A 10,382-nucleotide genomic window follows, 5' to 3' on the forward strand; every position below is an offset into this window, starting at 1 on the left:
ACAGTAGCACCTCAGCTACACCCACTTAGAGGAGCTGACTGAGCATCTCTGTGCAGACACTGAACAGCCTGAGCCCATTTATTTAATCTGATTGCATCGACCCAGGCACCTCTGTGATATTTCCACTTATGCAGTGAGCAAACACAGTCTGTGGCGTCAGAGTCAGAGTTTGTCTTTAGGTCCTTGTTTTTCTCCACCACTGTGTTTTTTTTTTGGACAGTGAAACACTTGACACACCTGCACATAGGTGATTTATTGGGCCATGGTCTATATTTATGTGGTTCTACTGTTTTTGGCTCAGCTAGCTCTGGTTGGTTTGAGTGGGTTGGTGCCACATTTTCTTGGATTTTGAAGCCTTGTATGGTGGGTTGGGGAATCCCACACGTCTTAGCGCATCACGATCCAAAGACCTTTCAATGAGTATTTATGAAACAGAGACAAAGCTGAGGAGAACAGAAGACCAGTGTGAAACAGGACAGTCACGCCTTTTCTATTCAGCAACACATTTCTAGTGAAATTAAAGCTGATGAGATATTTTAGGGGCGTATAGGGGGGACTCGGCTCACCATCAGAACAGACTGCTTTTGTTTGGACTGTCACATGTGATTAAAGATGAACCTAAAGAGGCTGATAGCTGAAAGAGGCAAATAGCAACAGTCCATTGATTTATCTTCAATCCATCAATTCAATCTTCACAACTGCTTTGCATGATTGAATTTAAACTTCCATTACATTTGCAGACTGCCACTCCATGCACAAACTCACAAAGAAAATAAATGGTAAATGCTCTGCACTTATATAGCACTTTCCTACCTATTGATACTCAAAGCGCTTTGCACTGCTTCTCATTCACACACACACACACACACACACACACACACACACACACACACTGGTGGGTGAGCTGCTATGCAGCTGGCCAATGCTCACCGGGAGCAACTAAGTTGGGGTTCAGTGTCTTGCTCAAGGACACTTCGACGTGTGAGCGGAGATCAAACCAACAACTACGAGATAGGTGGATGACCACTGTACCTCCTGCACCACAGCCGCCCCGGATAATGGGATAATGAGTATTAAGATCGTTTAGCTCATGTAACAAACAGTGGGGTAAAGTGTCAGAGTTGAACGTTGACTGAAACTAGAAAGTAAAAATATTCTCAGGGTTTAATGAGCTAGACAAAAACCAGAGACCCCTTTTTACAAGACCTAGCGTTTGCCACCAAAACATAAGACAAACTATTTTTTAAAAAAAACATGGGATAGTTGAAAATGGCTAGAAATTAAGGTTTCTAGTAGAATCCGAGTTAATAGGACAAAAAAAGAGGATTTGAGACTTGAAGGTGTAAGATTTACAGGACTCTATTAAAAGAACTGCAGAGGTCCCCGAGTTATGCAGGGACACCAAGAGGTAGGTTTGGTGAACATATGTGACACTGATGGGCTGATTGACTGATTGGCACACCGGGTGAAGAATGAGCTGATCAGTTGCAGAGTCGATAGCTTGATCCCTGGCTGCTCTGTGTGTCCTTGGGCAAGGCTTCGAACCCCAGGTTGCTCCTGGTCTGCAAAACAAGTGTAATTGTGCTGAAACATAAGGTCTTGGGACTAAAGACTAAAACTAACAAACCACATCAACTCACCGTAGCATCTGTGAATCGAGAAGCTGTTTTTAGCTTATTTGTGCCACAGAACTTTATGGTAAAACACATCAGTGCTACACCGAGTGACCAAAAACTCCATCCTGAAATCCATTTCAGAGATTGTAGAGAGCGATGATGAGGGGATTTGAAAAATGAAACTCTACGGCAAAGCTCTGGATTCACCAATGTTACCAAAGCTTTAGTCTTTGTAGAATTTGATGAAAGTATAATATAGTAAACACCAGTCTTTCCTTTAAACACGTTTCTCAATAAAGTCCACTATTTAGTAAAATACAGATTCATCTGTACAGAACTATGAGAGACGTAGGATTTGGTGTCTTATTCAGTGGCTTCAGTGCAGTTATTTTCACCTTTTTCCAGTTTTTGAGGTAAATCAAGTTAACGGCATGTTTTCTTTCAATTCCTCACCTCGCTTTCTGCACCTTTGGGCCAAAATGCCAAATGAATTTGACTCATTTAAAAGACTTTATCATCGTTCATCATCAGTTTGGGGGTAAATTACACATTGGGGAAAACAAACACCTGTAGAGAGAGATAACAGTAAGAGAGAGAGAGAGAGAGAGAGAGAGAGAGAGAGAGAGAGAGAGAGAGAGAGAGAGAGAGAGAGAGAGAGAGAGAGAGAGAGAGAGAGAGAGAGAGAGAGAGAGACCTCCCACCACCTTAAGCCCTCGGTCACAAAACTGCTCCAAAAGTTAACACTACAAAGCAAAATCATTCAAATATCAAGTAAACGGTCAGAACACAAACATTAGAATTGTATGTGTAGACATTTGAGTCTTGACGTGGAACAATCCTTTAGGACTTAAGACTTAAACCCAGCATGAGAACTGACCATTGAGAATGAGTCCAGCTCTTCACTTCTGCCTCTCTGTGTATACTCAGTACAAAGAGGAGGACTAGTACACACACATATACACCCACATGCCATAAGAAACCATTGAGCAGCATTTGATCTCCTCTTCAAGTCCATCCTACTCACCATCTCTCAGCTTCAGATCCACGTCCGTGATTCACCAGTGCCGCGCTCTGACATTCAGGTTCCTGTGTGTGTGTGTCGTCGCCCACTCCCACACACAGCACCACTGGGCGTGTAGTGCCCAGTCAGCTGCAGCACGGTGCCAGTCCATTCAAAGAAAGAGTGCATCACTGTGAAGTGGATTTCAGGAACTCAACAAAGACCGTTCGGGCTATTTCAGGCCCACAAAAGCCATGAAGAGGGAACACAGGCTTCGTTTTATGGAACTACTTCAAAGCTATAAAGATGAACATACTTTATGAAATTGCCCTTTTAGCTTCTTAATGTCTGTGGAAACACTGGACCAAGTTTAATCCTTAGATCACTTATAGAAATCTGAGACATAAATGCTGAAAAAACAAATCCTAAAGGCTCTTAATGTTTTATCTTGCGTAGTTTTGAACTTCCAATATCTTCATTTGTGAATAACATCCAGCTCATTACACACAATTTGATTCATTTTAACATGCAATTTCAAACCCGTCTGCTGCTGTACTGGCCTCCACTCTCCTGTTTTTACATTATTCACCTGATATTTATTAGCCGCTGTTTCATCACCTCTGCCTGAAAACTGCCAGTTTCCTTTTTTTGTTGTAACTTTACTCTTGTCTCTGCAGACTTGTTCCCATTTAGTCAAAAGAGAATTACTGAGATCCAACACCAGATGTAGCACAAATACATATTCATTACTGTCTATAAAAGTACTCTACTACTCTTTAAATGTTTTGCTCAAGTATGTGCTTTAGTACCAGAACCCTAATAAAAAGTACTTTCTCTCAGCATTACTGATGACAATTGTAAACACATTTGAACTTGATGCTATTGGTAGCGTGAGGAAACAGTTCTCGTCCAGACTTTTTCCACAGTGTCTCATAAATAAGGTCTCTGCAGAAATCTAAAATGTTCTATGAACAAAGATCAGCGTTACTATAGAAACTTAGTGTGGAACAAAAGCAACAGCATGTAAGTATGAAGCAGATTTGAATACTTTATGTAACGACAGCTGCTTCATCCACATCAACACAATCATCAAAATAACAGATACCAGCTGTGGTTACTTACCACCACTGCCCAACACATAGACTGGGGGCTAAAATCATGCCCTTAGTTGAGGTTCCAGCTCATCTTAAATTTGATGGGACAGGGCTGAGGACAGGACTCTGGGGAGACCAGTCAAGTTCTACAAAGGATGTGCCACATTGCATCGTCTACAATCTATTGTGATAAATCTCCAAAATAAAAATGTTGACATTGGTTCAATATCACTACAATGAAGCTAAAGCTGCATTATACTCATCATTACTGGGAAAAGTATTGTGATCTATTTAGTCTTTACTGTTGCCGCCCCAATGTTCTACTACAGCTCACCAGGCCCTGTGCACAGGTTCATACGGGAATAAATTACTAGTTTTTACCCCAAACCACTGCTGAACTTAAGAACATCATTACCCTGAATATCAGTGTGTGCAATAGTAAGAATATTTACCCACACTAAAAATAATGGAGTTAATCGAATGGACACAAATGTCAGCTAGAGACAAATAGTGCAATGAGTCAGTCACCTGTTCTCCATGGAAAATAAATTCTCATCTGCTGCCACCTTGTGTTCAAACATAGAAAAACAACCTTTCATTTTGCCCTGCAGTGAGACAACAACAGAGGGTGTAACAATAAAAAAAACACACTTTTATTGTAAAAACAATTTAAGAATGTACAATTTCCAAACCACTTTTTAGACGACCACTGATGAAACGACATCTGCAGCTTCACTGTATTAGTCATTGTGGTTTTCTTTTCTGTGAGATTAAATGATTTACAGATTAGTTTGGTGGATCTCGTCAGAGATACACATGCTTAGACCGTATGAACGTGGGCCCGCATTGCAATTAAACAGGTATATACAAGGTGATCTGAGCATGACGTGCACAGAAAAATAACTACAGGCCCCTGTATTGAGAACACTCAGTGGGTAAAGATGCAGGTTCTCTCAACTTATTTACCTTAACAAGACAACTGTTGTTTGGGCTATAGAGGTTAAGCCTGCAGTCAATGTGATTAGCCCCTTCTCCAGTGACACTGAGCTAATCCACAAGGGGATTAGTTAAGCTCCTGGAAACCGGGTCAGACAGAGAATATTGTTGCAAATGTTTTGAGTTCCTGGGGGAGAGTTAAATAACTTTAAACAGGGCCTGTGTGCTGTGCTGTGAGGAGATAACCACAAAGTCGGTTATGTTTTCATCCTTAAAGGGTCAGTTCAACCAAGTGACAAGTTACATTTTCAGCATTAGCGCTGTCAGGCAATGCAGGTAGGTTTGGTTGGTTTTTTCCTAGATTTTAACATCCAGCTAAAATCACATCTACCCATTTCTGTTTGCAGTTTAAAAATAATGCCCCAGTTGTTCAAAGAAGAAACATGCCTCAAAACATTTTCTCATTGTGATGTGTTGTCAAAGCCTCCTCTTCTCTAGAATCACTGAACAGTCCTGGCAGCCACGCAGGGACATTCCCTTTCAGAAGGGAAAGATAAAAAGGTCCAATTAAATCTAGTTTCAAAGCTCTGATGAGACCAAGATTGAGTTTTTTTTCCATCAGACTAAATGCTATAACTGGTAAAGAACCAAGGCTGCATCCGATGTACTGTATGTGCAGTCTCTCCTGCAAGTTTGATATTTTTTAAAATGTACATTCTCTCTTTTTTTTTGGTCAAAAAGCCAATTTAAATTTTTTATAACATGCTTTAATGCTGTGATTCTTTTATATACCCTCTGTAATTGTTCACTTCCAGCTCTGTCATTTTCTTTCAGAATACAGGACACATGATTTATGCTGTTGCAGACAGTAAATGCTTTAACATCTATAGTGTTGTCAGGGAATTTTCTTCAGTAGAAAGAAGTCAGTGAAGACTGTTCACATCCTCGTTTGTGTAGCAGTAGTTTTCAGGAAAGAAATTATGCTGCTTACTTTAGAAAACTAGACCGAATCAGAACTAGTGTAAATGTGCGTTTGTCTCTGGAAATTGAATGAACTGACCCCTGACAGAATAAAATATGATAATGAAGAACAGGTAAATGGGACAATTGGATGGAAATACAGATGATGCCACACGTGTAAATAAGTGAAGTCAATGAATTTAAAATGATTGAAACGACACTAATCAAACAAATACTAGGCACATTTATCAAATCTCACAGGTCTTCATGGTTCAGATTTCTCGTTGTTGCTGTGGTGAATCAGTTCTGACGTCTCCGTGTGTCAGTCAGCCGCAGCAAGCGAGGACAGACAGCGGCTGGACGATGAGGGGGAAGCCCAATTATCTGAGAGTGGCTGGTCTGAGAGTTCTCCCGCAAAATGTTTCTGTGGTTGTTCCTATACAGCGAGCTGCTCTCGCTCTGGTTTCTTTCGGGAGCGTTCCCTCTCTAGAACAGACAGATTCACAGACTTAAGAAAGGGAAGTGGGGTGGAGTGGAACAACCAAGAGTTTACTCAGTAAGCAGCGGTGATCTGTTCTGACGTCTTTTCACCTTGTATGAAACCCAAACGCATTTTTCTGCACGTTAGCCTTAGGCTGTGACTCTAAACCATAAACTTTCCATATCTGATTTCACAGCAGACACACACATTCAGAAATGTCCTGTCTAATACATGTAACACACACACAATTTGTACTGCATACACCAATATGCTGCTGTCATAAACTGCAATCAGAGTTCCTTTAAAAAAATGACAAAAAATTTGCAAAAACAATTTCACAGTATGAGGAAAGTCGTAAAACATGATGTGCATTTCTTCTTGTTCTGTTCAAAAACGAATGGCATTAGAGTAAAAAGCTGCCTTTTGCACTATGTGATGAAGATTATCTTCAACCAGATATAGTGGGGAAAAAAACTAAATTAAATAATTTATTAAAATGTTTTCAAGTAGACCTGGTTGATGGTGGAGATGAAGCCAGTGTTTGGCCAATAATCATATTTTTGTTGATTATGTGTTCTAAACCGTCAAAATGTCCTTGTGCAGGAACAAGCTTAGAAACAGAATTAGAAATAAGACTAAACTCAGCCTAGAAGTAATTCATTAATATAGAGCCACTCAGTGGAATGAAACACCATAATTTATAGGAGAATTACTATAGTAATTTGATTTAAAAAATATATAAACAAGCTCTTAATATCTCACAAATACTTAAAGACTATAGAGTACATGAGAAATGGGTTGATTACACTGTTTGTGGATAGAGATATAAGATATGATTTATGCTTTTATACACCACACCACAATATTTTTAATCCTTGCTATATATTTACTTTGGCACCCTGTGGATGCCAGGAAGAATAGATATTACATAAGAAAACAATTTACTATAAGGTTATAAAATTACAGTGACCTAAGGAAAAGCACCAGCAAGCTGCTGGGGTTTTAAAACAGGGGCCAGAGGTGAATTTAATGAAAAAAAAAAAAAAAAAGCATGAGAGGGAACAAACCGGGTTTCTCCTCTGTGGCCTCTGGGACTTCTGGCAGCTGGTCTGAAGGAACCTCAGGAAGCTCAACGTCTCCCTGAGAGAGAGCTTATTTTAAATACACAAAGCACGGGATCTGATCAAATCTGAATTTTACAGTCTGAACACACACACAATGACACTGAAGACACTGACCTGTGTTATAGCCTCGAGCTCGGCCAGTACGGCGTCTTCATCTTCTTGTGTTAAAGAGCCAGCCAGCATCTCATCTATTTGCTGCACAAAGACCAAAATGTATGGTTACAAAAAAAGAGCTTTCTGTTTGAACTCACCGATACGTATGAAGAATAAAAAAAAATACAATGTGGGGGACATTTTACTTTTCAGATACAATTTGCAACCTGAAATGTTCAAATATGAACTCTGTCTCCAGAGGCCTACTTAATCCTTCCATGTTCACATTACAGTTTAACGCTAATGACTGCTGGAACTTACCCTTTGGTACTCGATGGAATCCTGGGTTTCATCCATTATTCTTTCCACTTCTTCAATGGACATCACCTAGTGTGACAAAAACAGTAAATGAGGACCCATCAACAACCAGTGAGGTGTATTTCTTCGAATGGAAAACAGTCCTGACATTTCTAACATCACCTACCTCGTGCATTTTTTTCAGACACTCATTACCAACTTTCAATCCTTCAATGACTTTCCTTTCAATCTGGGCAAACTCCAGGTCTTGAACCTAAAATAATCAAAGAGATATTTTTAGTTTCAGTTTACTGATGCTGCTTCCAAACCCTAAAAGAATTACTGACCATGCGCTCCAGGTTGCTTATCTGGTTCTCTGTCTTGTCCAGGAGTTGGTCCTGGTAGCGCTTCTTTTTCAGCAAGAGGAGAGCTTTGCTGTTTGAAAACAAAAAAGCATGAAAAACTCTCGGAAACTAGTTAAAAAAATTTATCTACTGTTAAGGAAAAAATGTATTAGTTTAAAGTTATACATTGGAACAAAAATCACATATTAAACCTATTTTGACATCATGCTGATATGTCTTATAACATTCTCAGGAAAAAAGAAATTAATTTCAGCATTTTAACTTAAAAAAAAAAAACTAAAAAAATCGAGTTTATTCATCTGTCATTTTAAAATAAAAATGTTAATACACATCATCTCTATTGTACAATAATACATTCCTAAAAGATACATTCCCCAAAAATTGATGTCAAGCCAGATTAAATACCATCATTGCTTTTACTAAATCCTTATTTATTAACAAACCACACACCTCTGTTGTCCTTACATTATTGTATTATCATGGATTTCTTTTCTTTTTTTTTAACTCACTCTTTTTTTCCATCTTTCAGCAGCTGTTTGGCCAAAAATCTCTCCTTTTCCAACCGCAGGCTGATCCTCTTCTGATACTGTCTCAGTTTATCTCTTTGCTGTTTCAGTTGCTACAGAAATCAAACAGAAACGTGAATTTAAAAGTTAAAATTACAAAGCAGCAGCTTTTAAATACTGTAGCTGTAGCGTCAAGGCTTCGTGCTGCTCAGCCAGACCACTTAGAGGAAAGTCTAATGATTTACTATCCAAAAGAAAACAACAGCCTTGTGAAATTATTACAGCGTCTAAGTCTAATTTAGATGAGGGGATACGGAGATCACCGGCTTCCAAATATCTAAAACCACTCACGTTAGGGCAGTTACCCGTTAACAGGATTTGGCTTTTGCTCCGTTTCTGTATCGTACACTTTGAAGGCTGGTTCATAAAGGGATCAAGTTACTCGCTACAGCAAAATATTTACGCGGTTATTTTTCAGATACATTTATGCCGATTTAAAGAAAAGATGCTAAAGAGTGTAGAACTAATAATGGTATGTTTTATACGGCGAACGTATGGGATTACTGACACACAAACCTGTCAAACTGCCGCATATCCCAAAGCAGTTTGGCATGACTAGCTCATTTTTCTCTGCTAACGTTAGCCAGCTGTCACACTCACCAAAATCGCCTTGTCTTGTTCGGTCACCCGGGTCTGTTTCTTTTTTCCGAAGAGATTTCCCATTCTGACACAGCATCCCAGCCACAGTTTACGACCAGGGAAAGAAGGTGAAACTACAACACCAACTATTTTTCTAACTTGTTACCAGCAGGCTAGGGGAGCTTGTCCTCCATTACTGGTGTAGTCATCTGTGTCCACACCCACACCAGGAAGGACGGAATCTGGGTAGGGGCAAAAACAAAACACCCTAAAGTCATTAACGTGATTTTTTTTTTTAAATATGAATATAAAAAAGGTTGAACGTACAAACGTCGTGAAATGAAAGATATGAATATGTTCAAAAAAAGGCAAGAAACTGAGTTTTGCTGCTCGCGAGTGGCTAAAAAAAAAAAGCAACACAGAAAACATTAACACTTCCGGCAAACACTTCAAATTAAAACATAAAACGGAAGCAATCCACAGTAAATGAAGTGAAACTTTCAGCGATAATTCCAGGAGGATTATGCAAATCTATTGTATCTATGTTAGCAATATGTTGTTTCTTATTTCTTATTCGGTTTTTCTTATTTTAAAATCACAAAACACTTTTCAAGTGACTTTTAAACAGTCATTTCCCTAAACCGGTAGTAAAAAATGTATATATATACTGTATATGTTTTTCATAACTCAACTCTTCCAGTCATTAGCAGACAATTTTTTCCAAAACAACTTAAAAGTAACAGAACCCAGGGATAATTTTGGGGTTCCACATCTTGCCCAGGGACACTTTGGCACATAATCAGGAGGACTAAGGAAAATATGGCCAAGCTGCACCCCAGGGAAATCTACGTTATTATGGACAAGTACATAAAAAGATCATTTTCATTTGTTTTATTTTCCCACCATTTTATAACTGGTAATATTAAAAAAACAAACCAACTTTTCATTTGTCTCAAAGTTTTACTATAAACATTTATACTGTCCAGTTATCAGCTTTTCATAATTCATCTGAAACGTTTTTTAGTGTGTAGGAGCTTTGCCATACAAAAATGTGGGTTTCCTATTTTCACAGTGGCATTTTGTTTATTACATTCTTGTGAATATGCAAGGTTAGTGAAATGTCCTACAGTATGTACATGAACAGAGCCGCAAATGTTTAGTGTGCTAATATGGTTAAAGAAGTCATTAAATCTTTGCTTCTCATTTTTATTCTATTTTATTCTGTTTTAGTGTACATACTTCATATTTGTTGTGTCAAACCTTTGCATTTT

At 38.8% G+C, this 10,382-nt stretch overlaps 1 protein-coding gene across 1 annotated transcript; it reads right to left on the reverse strand.

Annotated features, from left to right (window-relative positions):
* Window positions 1-4,676: 4,676 nt before the first annotated feature.
* chmp6b (charged multivesicular body protein 6b) lies at window positions 4,677-9,347 on the reverse strand. Its single transcript, XM_067488548.1, has 8 exons — window positions 9,133-9,347; window positions 8,476-8,585; window positions 7,949-8,036; window positions 7,789-7,875; window positions 7,626-7,691; window positions 7,326-7,406; window positions 7,155-7,227; window positions 4,677-6,092 (listed from the first exon to the last, which is right to left on the reverse strand). Exons 1-8 carry the CDS (start codon window positions 9,193-9,195, stop codon window positions 6,043-6,045), a joined length of 618 nt encoding a protein of 205 aa, XP_067344649.1. The 5' UTR covers window positions 9,196-9,347; the 3' UTR covers window positions 4,677-6,042.
* Between the last annotated feature and the right edge of the window lie 1,035 nt (window positions 9,348-10,382).

This window comes from Channa argus, chromosome 20 (assembly GCF_033026475.1).
Source record: "Channa argus isolate prfri chromosome 20, Channa argus male v1.0, whole genome shotgun sequence".
NCBI classification, from domain to species: domain Eukaryota; kingdom Metazoa; phylum Chordata; class Actinopteri; order Anabantiformes; family Channidae; genus Channa; species Channa argus.